This window comes from Bombina bombina, chromosome 4 (assembly GCF_027579735.1).
Source record: "Bombina bombina isolate aBomBom1 chromosome 4, aBomBom1.pri, whole genome shotgun sequence".
Classification (NCBI taxonomy): Eukaryota; Metazoa; Chordata; class Amphibia; order Anura; family Bombinatoridae; genus Bombina; species Bombina bombina.
Genome location: NC_069502.1, coordinates 412,981,584 through 413,002,827, shown reverse-complemented (window position 1 = coordinate 413,002,827; position 21,244 = coordinate 412,981,584). Strand labels below are relative to the sequence as shown.

At 38.7% G+C, this 21,244-nt stretch overlaps 1 protein-coding gene across 2 annotated transcripts in view; it reads right to left on the bottom strand.

The window, feature by feature from the left end:
• LOC128656359 (probable cation-transporting ATPase 13A4) overlaps positions 1-21,244 on the bottom strand; it is a 355,156-nt gene that overhangs the window by 245,709 nt on the left and 88,203 nt on the right. For both annotated transcript variants that reach the window (XM_053710219.1, XM_053710218.1), the window contains exon 2: positions 19,341-19,514. In XM_053710219.1, coding sequence (XP_053566194.1) covers positions 19,341-19,514 — 174 coding nt within the window. The remainder of the gene's footprint in view (positions 1-19,340; positions 19,515-21,244) is intronic.

The window sequence follows — 21,244 nt, the reverse complement described above, 5'->3', positions numbered from 1 at the left end:
TATTCAGTTCTGTTTCTCCACATTCTGGGAACTGCGTAATGTGTACCCACCTCTCCTCCCATTGACCTTTCTTATGTTTTCTCCCCCCCTCTTCTGGTTTTTCTTTTTTTTTTGTCCCTTGGGGCCCTCTGTCCAAAAAATTCCTCCTCCTACGTTGGTGTCTTCCCCTAGTGGTCTGATTTTCTGCACCAAATTTGTCTGATTCAGAAGATTCAGAAGTGTATCTTGTAGCATATTCATATACTTTGTCTTCCTTATAATCCAAAATATCTCTTAAAAATCTCCTTCTCTTTCTAGATTTTGTTTCTTCCTTTAGTTTTCTAGTTTCAACTATTATTTCATCTTTTAGTTTTTTATAATCAGCATTAGTGGACCATTTATCAAGTGCACTCTCTGATTCCTTAAGTTTTTCACTTAAGAGATCTAACTTCAATTGAGTCTCATTGATGATCAATCGCATCAAATTAAAGGAACATTCAGAGAGGCACTTTTCCCATTTCTGTTTGAATCTTCAGTTAGAGGATTATTTAAATTCATGCCAGGTTTTTGTCTTAAATGTAAACCTTGAGGTACCATCTTACTATCAATATATATTTGTAAACTGGTTATCTCCCATTTAAGTTTAAATTGTTTAATTAATCGTTTAATTAAATTGTTTTTATGTCATTTGTAGTCATAAAATATAGACCCTGATGATGGGACGACTGCATCTTTATCAGTTTCTAAGGCAAACGTCTCATTAATATCATATTCCCACTCTCTCTCATTTATACTAGCCATTTTGCTGAAAACTATAGGCTACCCGTGAATGCACACCTGTAAATAAGCACCTCTGAGCATGATACCAGAAAGAACTCGCCAAAAGTTCAGAAAAATAATTTGAAAAATTGTACCAGCTCAATAGGTTGTAGATGCCCTCAAGCAAAAGGATTCCTGAACTTTAAATACTGTCAGGTCACCTTAGTACACGGAGTCCTCAAATAAATTATTGAAAAATTAATGAGGATATCTAGATGGACTAATCCAGCACAAACTAATATATAGAGCAAAAAGTAAAAAAGATACTAGTGTGCATATAATCACGAAGAGCCCAAATTCTCAGCAAAACAGAAAACCATTTATTGAGCATAATCATTTGAACATAATTACAGCAACATAAGATACTATACAGACTGCTGAAATAAGGCATAATGTGAGCAATCCTAAAAAGTAGACAGATAGTGGGCCCTTTAAAAGGTTACTGGTATGAAAGTCCCAGAAATATACCACATATATTTGACACAGTGGTTACTTTGTCCATGAAAAGTATAGAAAAGTAAACTTGTGTCCAGCAATTTTCAAATGAATTAGCAAGCCAGTTTGTTAGTCAAGCAAAGCAAAGCAACACTTGATTAGTTATGCAGGGTAATCCTTCATGATATGGTGTTTAGCAACAATACCCAAACGTGCACAGATATAACAGTCCTGCGTCCGGTGTAAGTAAAGCACAGTAATAAAAGCGGATAGTAGAATTCCTCCTAGAGTGAACATTCATGACTGGGTTCAAAAGGCATATGAAGCCCACAGCTCACCGGACCATATAGTAGTTATGATCAGTTCCACGGTCCTCCCAGAGCTGCCCCTCCGTCTTAACACAGGTATGGTTTTAGAGTTAATAGACCTAAAAACCAGAGGTGGTGATATTGATAATTTGCTCTTAAAAGCAGAGTGTAAATGTATATATAATTTAAACTCGCTTAAACCGGCTGGATTAAATGAAGAAATTAATTATGCCCCTTTTTTGACTTAATTATGTTCTAGCTACTCCCCTAAAAATGTTTACCGTTTTTCTATTGTTGAAGTTAAAGATGTCTTCTGGATGTAGTGTGAAGCAAATTCATACTTTCAAAAATTAAGAAATATATATATATATATATATATATATATATATATATATATATATACACACTAGGTTAACTTTGAACGTCATTAGGTTTGCTTGTATATATTTAGATAGTACAAGCTGTAAAATTACCCTCTTATTGATGGTAATGTTAATTTTTAAACGTAATACATAATGTATGTTTGCTTTAAATCCCACTATCTCTCTCTGTGCTTAATAAAATTACTTAAAGGGACATGAAACCCCAATTTTTTCTTTCATGATTTAGAAAGAGCATGCAATTTTAAACACATTTCCAATTTACTTCTATTATCTAATTTGCTTCATTATCTTGCTATCCTTTGGTGAAAAACATATCTAGATAGACTCAGTAGCTGCTGATTGGCTCATCAATGTGCATGGCTATTTCTTCAACAAAGGATACCTAAAGAATTAAGCAAATTAGATAATAGAAGTAAATTGGAATGCTCTTTAAAATTGTATTCTCTATCTGAATCGTGAAAGAAAGTTTTTAGGTTTCATGTCTTTTTTTTTTTTTAAATCTTTATTTATTACAAATAAATAAAAAACATATGTTAATACAGATTAGTATTTGTAAATAATATTAACAATGCGTCTTGCTAACAAAAAGTCTGAATAGTAAAGATAACAATCAATCTGTTTATACATCCAATCTAGCTTAACAATGTTAATATTTAAGATGCATATTTGATTCACCATAGTATAACAATACCAACTCTTATACACAACTATAATACAAAAACAACAGTGTATCATAAAAACGCGACATTACCAAAAAACAACAAAACACAAAAAAAAAAACGAAAAAAAAAAAAAACACAAAACCAGACAGAAAGCAAACACGACAAGACAAATTAGACAAGACTCAGGTCTGCCCAATATTCAGGAAAATGACCGGCATATATATTTGCCTGAACATACACTGAATTACTAAATGGTTTAATCAATTCCTTTTGGCAGGCTATTGGTACTGCCCTGACGAAACTCTCCCATTTCCTAAAAAACGTGGGCAGATATTCTTCATGCGGATATGGCAAATTAAATTGCTCCATCGTGTATTGTGTAATTAATGCATTTTTAAGGTGGGCAAACTTGGGTGCTGAACGTGCCTTCCAGTGTTTTAAAATAAGGTTACACCCACATAATACAATAGTGTTTATAAGCTTAAAGTTTTTAGCAACACCTAGAAACTTAACCAAAAAAAAATTCTCCATTGGATCCCATTGATGGTCCAGATGCAGACTTGCGTTCATCCAGTAATTAATTTTTTGCCAAAACTGCAAAATTTTGGGGCATTGCCAAAAACAATGAAATATATCTACTTCTGTAGACCTACATCTGGAACAGAACACCTTAGTTTTATACCATTTGGACAAGGTTCCTGGAGTAAGATACCTTTGGGACAGACTTTAATATGAGATTCTCTCCACGATGTTAATACCCATGCTTGTTGTATTATTTTAAAACTCTTAATGATAATCTGTTCATTTATATCCGGAAACCACTTCTGCCATTTTGCAACCATATCACTGACCTGCAACCTAGATGATTTCTGGTTTAACAGTAGATATATTGGGGAGATTGAGTAGAGTCCATTTAGATAGCTAGATATCCTGTCTTGCAATTCGCCCAGAGACCAGTTTGTACCATACTTTTGGGATATTTCCAAAAGAAAGTGACGAGCTTGGAGGTACGCATAGAATTCACGTGATGTAAAGGCAAACTTATCAAGTAGTTCAACAAATAATATTGGATGACCATCTGTTCCCATAATTTGACTCATAAATTTAAGCCCTTTTCTTTCCCAAACTTTGAAAATCTTATTTGACAGACCGGGACTAAAATTAGGATTACCACGGATAGGTAAATACTGAGATACAAACGGGGAGTATTCTAAATCAGCACACAATTTTTTCCAAGCTACTATGACATTTTTAAACAAGGATAAATAAAATACGTTTGAGGGGAGTGCAGTCAAAGGACAATGTTGCAGCGCCTTTAATTGAAATGGTGCCACTAACTGAGATTCCCAGCTAAATGAAGAAATTTGATCTTTTTCGGTTATCCAGTGTATTGCAAATCTAGCGGAGACAACTAGGTTATATGCTTGGATATTGGGTCAGTGTTTAGTATCTGATACTCCAGGTTTTTATTCAGAAGTATAGCAACCCCTCTTTTCCTTGAATTGAAAGGGGCGGCGACCACCTCCCCAACCCATTTAGTTTTAAGTTTGGGGATCTCAAGGGGTTTAAGATGCAGTTCTTGCAATAATACTAAATCAGGCTTGAATTTTCCAAGATATTTTATTATAGATTTTCTCTTAATTGGGGAAGTAATCCCGCCCACATTCCAGGAAAGACAGTTCAACTTAGATTCCATTGAATCTAATTAGAAGCTGGTAAGATAATTAAGGGAGTCAGGTAACGGCGGGTGGGCGAACGCGGGGGGGGGGAGACAAAGAGGGAAAGAAAAAACAAACAAAAAAGAAACAAAAAAAAAACAAAAACACATAAACCATTGTTACACATAAACTTAAAATATCTATCATTTCTGGAATCTAGATCATCTTTATTCCGTTTACCAACCAGCCTTTTAAGGGACACCAGCATCTCTACAGAATGCTTCAGCTTCCATCACATTATTTAAAACATGAAAGGTTCCCTCTCTCATCACAACTAGCTTAGCGGGGTAGACCAGTTTAAGATTGTAATTTTCCTTCTGTAACCTACCATAGAAAAAAGACATGTCTCTTCTCTTGGATAGGGTTTTAGATGAAAAATCTTGAAAAATCAATAGCCTGTGTGATCCTAGTGCAAACGGATTACATTTCCTATAATATTTAAGATACAGTAGTTTATCCTGAAAATTAATACATTTTAATATCACCGGCCTTGGTCTATTACCCCAATTGTTGTCTCTGCGATAACCAATCCTATGCACCCTCTCAATCTGGAAGGGGGTAGCAGGAAGTGGAATCTGTAATGCTTGTGGCAATGTAACTGCGACAAAAGTCATCAGATCTGAAAATTCTGGGGATTCGGGAAGGCCAATCACTTTCAAGTTATTACGTCTTGAGCGATCCTCAAGATCTTCAATTTTAGCTTGTAAATTAGCAATAGTTTTACTATGTGCATCTATCAGCGGGTCTTGTACATTATACCTGTCCTCCAGGTCAGAGACTCTATTTTCAACTTCATCTAGTCTTGTAGAAAACTGCCTGAACTCAGCCGTAAGATTTGATATCTCAGTCTTAATCTCTGTTTTAATCAGATCAAATTGGGGGGTCAATATTTTGGCTACTTCTGCTGCAAATTCTGCCATATTATTGCTCATGGGATTGAAACGACCTTTTTCCTGAACTACTTCAATACTAGAGTCCAGATTCCTACTACCCACCCCCCTTCTTATTTTTTTTGCTTAGGAGGCATGTTCGAGGGTGAGCTCTTATTGAGCATATATCTATCCATGAACCAAAAAAAAGATCCACAAAACCTATTATTGGTACCGTAAGAGACAGAGACAAGAAGAGGAACAGTCAAAACACACCCTGAGCACTACAAATCTCAAGGTCTCCTTACCAGTTTTTTAACCCAGTTGTAAAGATGTAGAATAGGTTCTAGCTCTAGTACCCGTACAAGCTGTGATACTTATATTTCTAATATTTATAATATTGTATGCTTTTTACACCTCTTATCTTCTTATTGATACTGACAAAAATAACTCTTTTACAGGTAAGTCATATAACATATATACCACATAAAAGTATACAAACTAACCACCCTGTTATTATTAACCCCCTATGATGTGTAGATTAGTCATAGACAATCCCATTTAAACAATCACACCTTATAGGATAACCTGCAATGCTGCACTATATGCCTATGTTCTCATACAATTAAATATTAAATAAATTCTTTAAATTCTGTATTCTAGTATTTTACCAAAAAAGTGCCCACAGTGAAATTACATTCTTAAAGTGAAAGTTAATTTTGAACATTTGAAACACAGCATCTCATTATCCCAATGTATATAAACATAATCACCATATTTGTTTTAATAAAAAATGTTAATTTATTGTTTTTTTTAATAACATTTTATTGAGCCGTTTGCGTCCAGACTCCTCCCATCTCATTCTTCCTGCTTTCTCAGTCTTTACGTATAGAGCGGTCCCACCCGCTCTATACGTATCATCTATGCGCGTTCACAACGATCCGGACCATTTGCGCATGAGCGATTTAAGAATGCGACCCACAATGCGCATGTGATTGACTAATCTGCTCGGCTCCAATGCGCAGGTGTCTCCCTCAGCGCAAATCATTCACGAGCATTGTGAAATCGGATATGCTTGTTACAAGGAACGCATGCGCAGATGGGCCGACGCATGCACAGATGGGCCAATGTTAAAATGACGTAGTGTCACGGCTGCCTAACGGCCAGGCTTTCAATTGGAAGAAAGAATTACGTAATAAGGAAGTAGGAATATGCAAGAAAAACGGGTTGATATTGCCGAATGCGATCTGAAGATTTTAAAAGAGGTAAAACTTCGTTTTGGACAATTTGTAAGCAATTTGATGAATGAAAGTCATAATTAATTTGAATCTTAATTTTAATTCTGTTGAACCAACATTTAAACTTTACCTTCACTTTAAGCTATACGTCTAGACAAGAAGCATTCATAAAGATTGATACATTGATATTCACATTTAAAAAAAAAAATCGCTATTGAAACATTATTATGCTTGCAAAAAAGAAACAAAAAGAAAACAAAACCTAAGGCTGCAATGGTGTACACTTCAAACCTAATTATTGCAACATTTTTGACAGCAGGCCCCCTGTATCCAGATGTAAGAGTACATGTAACCTCAAAGGTTAAATCTCAAGGGTTTAACAGGTAAAAGAGGGACCAGAAATATGCATATATTGGGGGATACACAAACTCTTATTTCTGCTGTTTATGTGATTGCAAAAGTAGATAGCAGATATACTACATCTACATTATATCGCTTTATCTTTTATTTTTTCTCTTTTTCCCTTTTCTTTCCCCTCTCTTTTCTTTCAGTATAGATAACAGCAACCCCTCAAATACTCTTATGGTGGACAGATTCAAAAGGTCCCATAAATAAAAACCGCCAATAGTCTTAGTGGGGCAAAGTCTCACTGTTCTGCCGGCTTTGATTTTCACTGGCCCACCGCTCGTCCAACCCAGCTACCAGGCAGTTCCTCTTACGCTATACCTTAGGAGCAACTAGACTCTTATAGAAACTATGTTACCCGACCTCCCGGTATAGAGTTTGTGCTGTTCAACTTCTCTGCCCTGTATTTCTCCTTGCAGTATCGTGCAGCCGTGACCAAAGTGCGAGAGGAACAAAACAGCACAAGTCAAACGATACCTTTTCTAAGTGTCAGTAATAGGCCTGTACAATGTCCTCAGTAATCTGCTTTACCCATCGCACAGGTCCGAGAATGGAGAGATGCGTCAGAAGACGATTAGGAAGTGTGATCAGATCAGCCCACCGGGCTAGTTCCTAGATGCGGTAAGACGGCGTGTGCACTGCTCACTATCGCGAGCCCAGAACTTCTTTCAATAATGGCACAGTCCCGCCACCGCCAGCTACACGGCTCACCACCAACAGAGCACCACAGCACTGCAAATGAACGACAATCTCCACACCGGCTAGGACCAAATGAAAGGTAGGCTCATTAACCGCTCCCTGGTGCAGCCAGGCACACCTGAGCGTAGCTTCCTGTAATGGCAACACCTTCGAGCTCACGTATCTCCGTCCAGCCAGGGCAATTATCCCGGAGCCCAGCAAAGCCGCATACTCTTTTCCGTCCATCCAGGAGACATAGGTAGTAGGTAGCCTGCTAGCACAATACCCGGCAGTAGATAGCGTCTATATTGGTTACATTGTTAACCTTTTGTATTGTTTGCAACTAGCCGCAACTCGTCCGGCAGCTTTAGTGTACAGGTACATTGACTGGAAGGTAAATTGTTACAGAAATGTTGTGCATCAGCCACCTGCACTAATAGGCTGTATCATCAGACTTCCCATGCAGGACCAACGATCCTAGAACCCGAGCCGTGTCAGGCCAAGGGAAACAGCATGGGCTGGCAGGTGAAATGGCGTCTCTCACAGAGACTTGGAGCCACGACGGCAACTACCTGTAGCTACCTGTCTGCCCCGCCTCCAGCCGGAAGTCCCCAGCAGGTTTCATGTCTCTTTAAGGTTACGTAAAATTAATTTGTACAGTATATAATCTGAATTTTTTGTTTTGATTTTGTGTGAGCACTTTTGACATATGAGCAATACGATTGGTCCATTTCACCATGCCTAGCTACAGATGATATACAGCCTGCCTGTATTGTCAATCAAGTATGATGCTTGCCCTATACTAATGATAAGGGTGAAACGCGTGTAGCACTGTAAGTCACGCCGCTGTTTGGAAGTTGGCGATAAGGAGCCTGCAAACCTTGACACCCTGATTGAAGTATGTATGTCCATTTTCAGCATTGAAGTGCTTTTGCAGAAAACGGTGAGCTTTGTAACAGGCCGCATGAGCGGAGGACTTTCAACCACATACCTGTGTGAATCCGGTGAGTGTTAAGATGGAGGGGAAGCTCTGGGAGGACTGTGGAACTGATCATAACTACTATATGGTCCGGTGAGCTGTGGGCTTTGTATGTCTTTCGAACCCGGTCTTGAATGTTCACTCTAGAAGGAATTCTACTATCCGCTTTTATTACTGTGCTTTACTAACACCTGACGCAGGACTGTTATATCTGTGCATGTTTGGGTATTGTTGCTAAACACCATATCATGAAGGATTACCCTGCATAACTAATCAAGTTTTGCTTTGCTTGACTAACGAACTGGCTTGCTAATTCATTTGAAAATTGCTGGAAACAAGTTTACTTTTCTATACTTTTCAAGGACAATGTAATCACTGTGTCAAATATATGTGGTATATTTCTGGGACTTTCATACCAGTAACCTTTAAAAGGGCCCACTATCTGTCTACTTTTTAGGATTTGCTCACATTATGCCTTATTTCAGCAGTCTGTATAGTATCTTATGTTGCATTAATTATGTTTTTATAATTATGCTCAATAAATGGTTTTCTGTTTTGCTGAGAATTTGGGCTCCTCGTGATTATATGCACACTAGTACCTTTTTTACTTTTTGCCCTTTGTATAAGTTTGTGCTGGATTAGTCCATCTAGATATCCTCTTCAATTTTTCAATATATATATATATATATATATATATATATATATATATATATATATATATATATATATATATATATATATATATATATATATTTATATGTGTGTGTGTATACACATGTGTATATATGTGTATTTACGTGTAAATATGTACAGTATGTGCACACATACATATACACTTTTGAGCCCTTTCCAGTCAATTACCTTGAAATATAAAATATAATTTTTCACAGTTGTTTGATTGTGAGCCTGCATTGTGTGGCTGTTTAGGGACCCAGATTTATTTGGAAGAAACCTTGACGAGGTACCTGGGCTTTTCCCATTTGGCCAGATGCGGTAACTAATTCTTCCATTGCTGCTTTTTATCTTAGTTGAGAGCTTGTGAGTGAGTGCTGGACTTTTTCTGTGTGTTTATATTAAAAAATATTATTTGTAATTTTCCTTGTTTGGTCCTTGCACCCAGGCCTGACTGGGGTTAACTGCCTGTGACTCTGGTGACAGTGCAGCTTCCTGAGAGTGCTGGTTTGCACCCAGGGCTGTGCATGTTGCAGGGTCATAGGATGTGTACCCGGTCCGGCCTGAGAGTGCTGACCCCACCCATGTTTTGTATATATATATATATATATATATATATATATATATATATATATATATATATATATATATATATATATATATATATATATATATATATATATATATATATATATATATATATATATATATATATATATATATATATATATATATATATATGTATTTATATGTATGTGTGTATACACATGTGTATATATGTGTATTTAAGTGTTTATATGTGTAAATATGTACAGTATGTGCACACATACATATACACTTTTGAGCCCTTTCCAGTCAATTACCTTGAAATATAAAATATAATTTTTCATAAATGTTAATTTGTTTTTTTTGTTTTTTTTTAAGTATTCCTAATACGCTTTCAGCTTTAGCGCAGTTTATCTAGAGCAGTTGCAGGTTAGGTTAGCACACAAGTCTATGGGGAGTGGGAGTTAGGCCAGACGCGATATTCGAAGTCCAGAAGTTAGAGCGACTGAGTCTTTCTTTCGAGCACTAACTTTTTACTTTTAACTTGTAATACCAGTTCTAACCTGTGAGCACTCTTTTTTTTACCCTAAAGTAAATACAGTAGATGTGCATAATCAACAAATGCATGATAACAAGACAATGCAATAGCACTTAGTCTGAACTTCACATGAGTAGTAGAATTTTTCCCAACAAATTTCAAAGTTATGTCTATTTCTACTCCTCCTGTATAATGTGACAGCCATCAGCCAATCACAAATGCATATACGTATATTCTGTAAACTTTTGCACATGCTCAGTAAGAGCTGGTGACTCGAAAATTGTAAATACCGTATAAAAAAAACTGTGTGCATTTTGTTAATGGGAGTAAATTGGAAAGTTGTTGAAAAATTGCATGCTCTCCAGATTTGGTTCCGGAGGAGGAGTCTAAGCGCAGGTCGTACAGCGTTAAGACCGGGGGTAGCTGTTTAAGTAACGCCTTACATTGATGCCGGAGCCACTGTAGTGGAATTTCAACCCACTACGCTGACTTTTCAGCTGTCAGCCTAATTGCATCTACATTCCCCCTGGACTAGCATCTCTTCTGGGGATTATAGATTGAGCTTCCCCTCCTTTCCCACCGGTGCTGTGTGAGAGGAGGGTAAAACTGTACCTCTGTCTGTATGCTGGCCTGGAAAGAGTTGCCTACACTAGCAGATGCTAGCACCCTAACACTGACAGGGTAAATCAATCCCTCCCAGACGGCACCTCTAGCAGCAATCCAGAGGGTTTCACACACACACAGCTCCCCTTGCCTCTTGCATCCACACTTAATCTAGGTCTGACTGCTGGGGATATTTTATACATCAAAGACCGGTGAAAGTCAAGCCCCCAACAGACCACCTGGCACCGGGGAGTGTGGTCAGAAAGAAAGCGCACCGCTGGACCTGTGGGCACTGCTATCCTCAATACCGTAGAGAGGGGATCTCCAGATAGCCACTTACCTGGGAGTGATTGAACCGTTTGTCTGGAGCTGTCGAGGATACCTCCCGGAGCCGTATCTTAAAGTGTCAGTAAACCTTAAAAATAATGTTATATAATTCCGTACATAGTGCAGAATTATATAACATTATATTAGCGCAAACTTTATAAAACATAATATACCCTTTGAATTTTTTTTAAAAATGGCTGTTTAACAGACCCGCTCTCTTTGCTCTTCTGAGCGGGTCTGTTTTTTTCACACAGCGCATCGGGCCAGCTGTATAGTCACAGCCCAGCCCGACCGCGCCATTATACACAGTGCAGTTCGCTCCTGCTGTCAGACAGAGCAGGAGCGAGCTGCACTTAGTGTAATGGCGTGGTCGGGCCGGGCTGTGACTATACAGCTGGCCCGATGCGCTGTGTGAAAAAAACAGACCCGCTCTCTGTGCTCTTCTGAGCAGGTCTGTTTTTTTTCACACAGCGCATCGGGCTGGGCTGTGACTATACAGTTGGCCCGATGCGCTGTGTGAAAAAAACAGACCCGCTCAGAAGAGCAAAGAGAGCGGGTCTGTAAAACAGCCGTTTTTTAAAAAAAATTCAAAGGGTATATTATGTTTTATAAAGTTTGCGCTAATATAATGTTATATAATTCTGCACTATGTGCAGAATTATATAACATTATTTTTGAGGTTTACTGTCCCTTTAAGGAGAGAGGTGGCAGATCGAGAGGCGGGTCATCCCGTTGTCCAAGTCACAACAGAAGGATCCCCGCCCATGAAGTGGTTGTATTACAAGCGACGGAGGTAGCTTCGCATCTCCGGTCTAGTGCTTCAGCTAGGTAACTCTGAGCTGCGGCTGGCCCTCCTCCTCTCCCACTGGTGCTGCGCTAGAGGAGGATAAGTATCTATACTTTTTTCCCTCAGCTGCTCCTGGCTGACCTCAGGAAGTGAGTGCTTTTGTCCTTGGAGCATTAAGTCCCTTCACAGATCCCCACATCTACTGCAAGAAGTAACACAGAGGTTTCCGTCCGCCAATGTTTCCCCCTCCCTGGCATTGTGGTTGTGGTGTCTTCAGGGGGGGTCTCCTGGCTCGCACCAAATGCTCCCTAACTATACCTCCGGGAATCTGGAGGAAACGGCATCAGGAGGATCTCCTTTCTCTTAACCGAGGCTACGATCGGGGGTAAAGTGGGAGTCGGCTGTTACCCTCCATTGAAGGTACTGTTCGAATTGTTGTTTTCCCTATATGTATAGCACAATGAACCCCGGGCTGTGATGGTCTTATTATACCGGACTGTTATATCTGGGAAGTACTGTCTAATGTGAATTCACCGGCTGCATACAGAGAAAAGGGGAATTAAAAAGGAATCTCTACTTATCTTTTTAAAGTGTCTTTTTCCCTCTCTCTCTTTCTTTTTTTTCCCACTGGTATCAGACTTTACTCAACACTAAGGTATTGAGGTGAATGAATTATCCTTGCCGGGACTATGAGAAGGGTCTGATAAACCGCTTAGTTCAATTCCCTTCTTAGCTATTTCTTGTCTCAGAGTTAGGTGTTTATTGCCTCTGATTCTGTGCTGGTCCCTCCTAACCATCTTAGGTCATTTTACAGGCCGGAAGGGCCTTCAAGAATAAGGTTACTTATTTATTGTTTGCTAAAAATCAGAGGTTCCATTATCTGAATTTGTTTCCTCCATAGCCACTGGAGGGCCTGGGTACACTGTTTATGAAAAAGTTTTGCTATATTGCGTATAAATCTCTGTATGTACAAATGTTACATTCAGGTTAAATTTTGATTTCTTTTTACAGCTAGGAGCTCCTTATTACACTATATCTGATTTCGGACAGAGCATCTGTTTGTTGTACTTATTGTGATCAGGGGGGGGTCATTTTGACTACTGTGTATAGCTGTTACCCTCAGAGCAGTTAATCTGCTCAAAACAGCCCTCTCGAAAGATCACATCTTGCCACTAAACTACCTTACTCCCCTTCGCTATTGCTGCTGTCCACAGCTGGTTAAGTGAGTCTTACTCACATTTTTCCTTTTTTGGATCAATGAACCCCGTGAGTATTCCTTCATGTCCCTAATCCCCATCACTCTTCACCCCTCCCTCCCCCCACTTCCCCCCCTTTTTTTCCCTCTTCACTGCTATTTCCTTGAGCACCAGGAGGATTCCCCGCCTAGATTGATCAACCCTTCACTCCTACTCACTGTTCCCAACACATGGATACATTTCTTCACACTCACATCAGGACTCCCTCACCAGCTATGGCAGCAAAGCATAGAGATAGGAGAGCTAATAAGACTCTAGATACTCCGGTAGATGTACACCCGGCCCCCACAAATGTAATTCCTCCAAATTAAGTAACCAATTTTCAAGCCTTGGTTACCAAGATCTCGTAGGCCTTGACTCCTAAATTTGATTCACTTAAACTAGAGATCAAACAAGATATCACAGTGTTAACTCAGGAAATCAGACACTTTGCCAATAGAATTAATGAAGTTGAGCAAAGGGTGTCAGATATTGAAGATCTCACCACACTGCATAGTTCTAATCTAGAAGTCTCTAATCTTAGTATCATTAAAATGCAGACCAGAATTGAGGACCTTGAAAACCGCTCCCGAAGGAATAATATTCACTTTATTGGGGTCCCAGAGGGTAAGCGGTATGAAGACCTAAGTACTTTTATTTCAGAGTCACTAGTCCATCTCCTTAAGATTCCACACACTTACACCCAGATAATATTTGAAAGAGTGCACAGGATAGGAAGGCCCCTGTCAGATAACAAAGGGAATCATAGGCCCAGACCCGTTATTGTAAAGTTACTAAATTTTCAGGACAAGGTAACCCTACTCCATTACTTCCACAAGAATCAGCCTATCACTATAGGGGAAGCTAAAATATTCCTATTTCAGGACTATTCAGCGGAGACATCAATAAAAAGAAGGGGTTTAGCCCCAATTTGCACTAAACTCATACAGCAAGGCTATCGTGCCACCATTATATACCCCTCGAAGCTGAAAAGTTATAGTCAGAGGTGAAGCTCATGTATTTGACACACCTCAAGAGGCAGAAAAATGTATGAACAAATTGAATTCGCCAGTTGCATAGTTGATTAGTTCAGTTTACTGTCATTCAATATCCAAGAATGGAATGTAGCTGCATCCAGGGTTTTTTTTTTTTTTTTTTTTTTTTTTTTTTAGATAAGGTCCCTATCCTTCCCCCCAACTTTTTTTTTTCTTTTCCCCCTCCTTTCCTTTTCCCCTATGTCGGTTCACATGAGTAACCGATACAATGGCCAATTTTAAAATAGTCTCTTGGAATGTGGGTGGGATATCTACCCCCATCAAAAGGAAATCAATTCTCACCCATCTGAGGAAGGTTGGCACCGACATAGCGTTCCTTCAGGAAATACATTTAAATTCTGAAGAAACTTTGAAGCTTAAAACTTCCTGGGTGAAAGAAACTTTTGCCTCACCAAGTGTCGGGAGGAAGTGGGGGGTGGCTATCTTGGTAGGGAAAAGGATTAATATGGAGGTCATCCACACAGGGGCAGATCCGGAGGGGAGATATGTGATGTTAAACGTCAAAATTCTGAAAACGGTCTTCAGATTCTGCAATATCTATGCACCCAACACCTTTGACCCAGAATTCTGGGTTAAGTTACAATCTAAAATTCTCTCTTTCTCTGAAGGTCACTTGGTTCCCGTGGGAGATTTTAATATGGCCCTGCATTGCCCCTTGGATAGATTAAGACAGAGTACTAAACAATTAAAACATAAAAGGGATAACCTAGAAGCCATGATGTTTAGAACAATTATGCAGAACTTAGCAATCAAGGACGTGTGAAGAATCCAGAACCCCGACCTAAGGGACTTTACCTGTTTATCCAAGGCCCACAAAACACTGTCTAGAATTGATTTATTTTTAATTAACGAAAGTCTATGCACATCGGAGGTGAAGGCAGGGATATTGCCTATTTTTCAGATCATGGCCCCATCCTCTTAGAGTTCCAGCTCAATCACTCCAAAAACAGATCCCCGCGATTTACTTTTCCCTCATTTCTTGCAACCAATTTAAAATTTAAAAATTGGCTTAAAAATAAATTTGGAGATTATATTCACTTTAATCAGGACTATATAGATCGCCCTGCTGTACTTTGGGAAGCCGCAAAGGCAGTGCTTAGGGGCGAAATTATAGCATACAGCTCCATGAGAGCTAGGAAACTCAGACAGAGAGAAAGAAATCACTAATTCAGTAACCAACTCCTACAACTGCTTCCTGCTGGAGGAGACACCAGCTAACTGGGCAAAATATATCAGGGCTAAAAATGAGACACCTTTGAAGTTTTTCAAGAAACACAGAACAATTTAGAACTGCAAGCTAGACTATATAGATTTGGAAACAAATCCGGGAAACTCTTGGCCAATTTGGTCAAAAGGGACAAGAAGTCATCCTTAATCGAGAAACTTCAACAGGAGGATATTACCCTCCATAAGTCTGAAGAGATCTAGGAGGCATTTGTTAAATACTACCAAGATCTATATTCCCTTACGAGCTCAAATCTGGCCCAGTCTGATGACTTCTGGAGTAAAATTACTCATCCCACAATATTAGCTGAATCTGCTGAAACTCTTAATGCCCCGATCACTGAGAAGGAAATAGCAAAAGCTATCTCGGATCTCGCTCTGAATAAAGCATCAGGACCCGATGGGTTACCCAATGAGTTTAACAAAATGATGTCTCTTGAGATCACCCCATATCTTAGCAGCTTATATAATAGTATGTATGTCAATGGTGACCCAGTAGCTTTCTCCTTCTATGCCTCACATACAATCTTAATTCTCAAAGGGGGGAAGAATCCCACCCTGAAGGAGTCATATAGACCCATAGCCCTCTTAAACTCAGACTTCAAGATACTCAGTTCAATTATTGCCCAGCGGCTGCAGTTAACACTTGCTAATATCATTCATACAGATCAAGCCGGGTTCCTGTATAGGCGCAATTCTTCAACAAAAATCAGAGAAGCCTTGGTTATCACAGAATATTATAGGAACCTGGAGATGTCTAGGAGGGGGGGGGGGGGGAAGAGGACATTCCTGATTTAGCCATTGTTTCAATCGATGCAGAGAAAGCATTTGACTCAATACACTTTGACCATCTATTTACTTCTTTAGCTAACTTTGGTTTTGAGTTCCTTAACTTTATAACTAATCTGTATAAAGCACCTCATACAAGAATGATAGTTAAAACATTGAGTCTCCGCAGTTAACGCTGGAAAGGGGAACTCGCCAGGGGTGTCCTCTCTCCCCCCTTCTCTTCGATATCTCCATTAAACCCCTAGCAATTATTATTAGACACCAACTGAAGGGCATTAAAGTACATAGCCTGGAGGTAAAAATTGCACTGTATGCGGATGACATACTTCTGTATTTATCAGACACCAAAAGCAGCATACCTATACTCTTGGAAATCATTGCTCAATTTGGGTCCTTCTCAGGTTAAAAGGTCAATGCAGCAAAATCTGAACTCCTTTGGCTTAGGAAAAATAGTAACCCCCCCCCCCCATTATTCCTTTCAGGATGGTCAAAGACTCTTAAGTATCTAGGGATTTTAATTCCATCTACGCCAGGTGATACTTATAATCTCAACATTTCCCCAGTTTTAACAAGTATTAGCGAGAAACTAAAAAGCTGGCAGACACTACCACTATCCAATGGTTCTTCTCCCGAAGCTTCCCTATGTCCTCCAGAACACCCCAATAATTCTCCTAGAAAGGGATACTTGTGCATTTAATAGTGCACTTAGCAAATTTATATGGCAGGAGAAAAGACCCAGGATCTTGTTAAATAAACTCTCACTCTCAAAAGAGAGCGGAGGTCTCTCACTGCCTAATATTCGTTTGTATAACTATGTCTTTCTAGCACGCATAGTGGCAGACTGGATCTCTCATAACAACTATGTGGCGAATAACGAACTTGAGGTAAGTATTTGTAATTCATTTCTCCCGCTAGCACTTATCCACTGTGTACCTTAAGAGCTACCATGGAAAATTAAAAGACTTAAAACCTTCTTTAACCCTCTTAAGGCCTGGTGGAAAATAGGCAATCTCTTGTCACTAAACTGCAAGGTCTCTCAGTATCTACCACTGATGGGAAATCCAAAATTCCCTGAAGGTCTAAACTCAGCAATATTCAACAAATGGCACAACCTAGGGCTAGACAGGATAGTAAACTTTTGAGGAACTAAAAACTGAATTCAGTATTAGCAACAAGGAATTTTTTGCATATCTGCAAATTAGACACTTTGTTGTAGAGTTAATAAAAGAGGCAGGCCTTGGTGTTGGGGCTTGGGTAACCTGGAAAGTTGACTCACATTGTTTAAGAATGGGCATATGTCAATCTCCCCGTGCTATCATTTGCTCGAATCCAGTAAGAGTGTCCCGATTCTAGAGAAAATCAATGCAGACTGGAACTGGCTGATACCTCAGCTTAATATTGATTTTAAATTTATACAATTATCTGTTCAGAAAGTATCACAGGTCACCCTGTCAGCTACTTGGCAGGAGGCACATGTTAAACTCTTGCACAACTCATACTTCACCCCTGAAAAAGGCTTTAAACTTCGAAACTTTAGCTTCAACAAATGCCCTAAATGCTTATTTCCTGCAGCGGACTTAATGCATATGGTTTGGAACTGCCCTAAGATCAAACACCTTTGGTGGAAACTAGAGTTTTGGTTGAATAAATCACTAAAGATCTCCCCTCTGGAGATAACACAGGTGCAGATCATATTCTGTTTAAAAAATCAAGTTGGACAACAACCTATTGACAAAGTATTAACCCTGTCTATCCTTGCAGTTAGATACCTTATCCTTAAAAACTGGACAACGAGAGCAATTCCATCTATCCCAGAGATTAGGAACTGTTTGAAGAAGCAATGATTATTAGAACAGAGGGAATACTAATATAGACAATGAATCAGATATCAGACAATTTTTCAGTAAATGGTCAGTATTTATTAAATCGCTTTCTGTTACTGAGATAAACAATATGATATTCCCGTTCAGAAACGCAGAGCTAGTACTCCTGGGTATCTGGTAACACCCCTGCAAGATGGACAGCGAGAGATAAGGTGAATATACTCGTCCCACCATCTGCCTCCCCCTTCCTCCCCTCTGTTCTGTGGGTAAATAATTCCCCCTCTCCCCTTTAATCTCCTTTTCTCCCCTTTTTATTTATTTATTTTTTTCTCTCCCCCCCTGTTCTTGTTTTGTTGGTTGGTGGGTTAAGGATACAATAGAAAATGATCCCAGTAGTGTATCGCGAAAGTATAATGCCATTTTTTGGGCCAAGCTTTCTGGCCTTAAATAGGTTGTGATTTAAAACAATGTCAATAGTATATTTTCTCTTTTTGTTTGATATGATTGTACTGATTTATGACCTTTCAAGGCGTAAACTATTTGGTTATTTTTTCGCTGCACTGCTGGTTCCAAAATAAAAGATATAAAAAATTTAAAAAAATGGCATGCTCTATCTGAATCATGAAAACATCTACTTGTAATCTAGGCCAATGTATTTAACTCACACAAAACATAGACAAATACTTGAGAGATGCAAGCCTTCCAGCTCCCAAGCAGGATATAGTCGGTTGCTTGGTGTGATCATGCCATTCCTACTCATAATAAGTTCAACGGTAATGTCCTTACCGTTATGTAGAGTCACTAAAGCAAACATGTGCTAATGACATTTTTGCATCAGAATGACCCTTAAAGCTATGCGTTCCAGCTGTTGGTGGGTTAAATCATTGTTTCTCAACCGTGGTCCTCAAGTACCCCCAACAGGCCAGGTTTTAGTTAAAGCTGAACCAGTACACAGGTGAAATAATCAGCTGATGGGTGAGAGCAGGTTAGTAACCAGTGTTACTAATCAGCTGATTACTTCACCTGTGCACTGGTTCAGCTATAATGAAAGCCTGGCCTGTTGGGGGTACTTGAGGACCACCGCTGAGAAGCTTAAATAATTACAGTCTGACTGCATGTTAGCCGTTATCACATGTATACAGAAAAACTAAAATTAATATTCGTGAAATGTATCTATACATTTTAAATCGTTTATCACAATCCTTTTAAGAGAGTGTTGAAAAAAAGAAAGAAGGAGTGGGAAAGAAAAACAAAACAAAAAATCTTACTGTCGTTCTGAGTAATACAACATCGGCTTCTTCCAAAGAAGATGGGACACAGTGAGCCCAAACATGCCATTCTGGCTTCCAATAGAAAAAAAGCATAAGGAACCCAAGGGTGAATATGTATCCAAAGATGCATAGTACTTTCCGAAAGGTATTGGTTTTGTATCCAAATATATCCTGCAAGCAAAATTAAACAGAAATTAAAAACCAATTATTCTACTATATGATTTTGAGCTTTTTGCACAGTTGCACAGTTTTTTTCTGGATACAATATTTATTCAAATTAAAAGCATAATATGACCGTCTAAACATTTAGCATAGCAGAGCCAAATCAACTTTACTTATATTTGAATAATTTAATTAAATGTTAATTATGTATGCACTGGATTGGATTAGAAGATAATACCGTGTGATTATATTAAAATATATGTATGTTTTGCAAAGAGAATTTATTGCTAATTTTTTTATTTTTTTTCATGTTCAAAGTGCTTATATAGTCTTTACTACTAGTTATATAGCATTTTGCCATTGGAGATAGCAAGAAACTATGGCCTAGATTTGGAGTTTGGCGTTAGCCGTGAAAACCAGCGTTAGAGGCTCCTAACGCTGGTTTTAGGCTAACTCTGGTATTTGGAGTCACTCAAAAAAGGGTCTAACGCTCACTTTTCAGCCGCGACTTTTCCATACCGCAGATCCCCTTACGGAAATTGCGTATCCTATCTTTTCAATGGGATTTTTCTAACTCCGGTATTTAGAGTCGTGTCTGAAGTGAGCATTAGAAATCTAACGACAAAACTCCAGCCGCAGGAAAAAAGTCAGTAGTTAAGAGCTTTCTGGGCTAACGCCGGTTTATAAAGCTCTTAACTACTGTACTCTAAAGTACACTAACACCCATAAACTACCTATGTACCCCTAAACCGAGGTCCCCCCACATCGCCGCCACTCGAATACATTTTTTTAACCCCTAATCTGCCGACCGCCAACTACGTTATACTTATGTACCCCTAATCTGCTGCCCCTAACCCCGCCGACCCCTATATTATATTTATTAACCCCTAACCTGCCCCCCACAACGTCGCCGCCAGCTACCTACACTTATTAACCCCTAATCTGCTGACCGCAAAGCGCCGCCACCTACGTTATCCTTATGTACCACTAATCTGCTGCCCCTAACACCGCCGACCCCTATATTATATTTATTAACCCCTAATCTGCCCCCCTCAACGTCGCCTCCACCTGCCTACACTTATTAACCCCTAATCTGCCGAGCGGACCGCACCGCTACTATAATAAAGTTATTAACCCCTAATCTGCCTCACTAACCCTATAATAAATAGTATTAACCCCTAATCTGCCCTCCCTAACATCGCCGACACCTAACTTCAATTATTAACCCCTAATCTGCCAACTGGAGCTCACCGCTATTCTAATAAATGTATTAACCCCTAAAGCTAAGTCTAACCCTAACACTAACACCCCCCTAAATTAAATATAATTTTAATCTAACGAAATTAATTAACTCTTATTAAATAAATTAATCCTATTTAAAGCTAAGTACTTACCTGTAAAATAAATCCTAATATAGCTACAATATAAATTATAATTACATTGTAGCTATTTTAGGATTAATATTTATTTTACAGGCAACTTTGTAATTATTTTAACCAGGTTCAATAGCTATTAAATAGTTAAGAACTATTTAATAGTTACCTAGTTAAAATAATTACAACATTACCTGTAAAATAAATCCTAACCTAAGTTACAATTAAACCTAACACTATACTATCATTAAATTAATTAAATAAAATACCTACAATTACCTACAATTAAACCTAACACTACACTATCAATACATTAATTAAATACAATATCTACAAATAACTACAATGAAATAAACTAACTAAAGT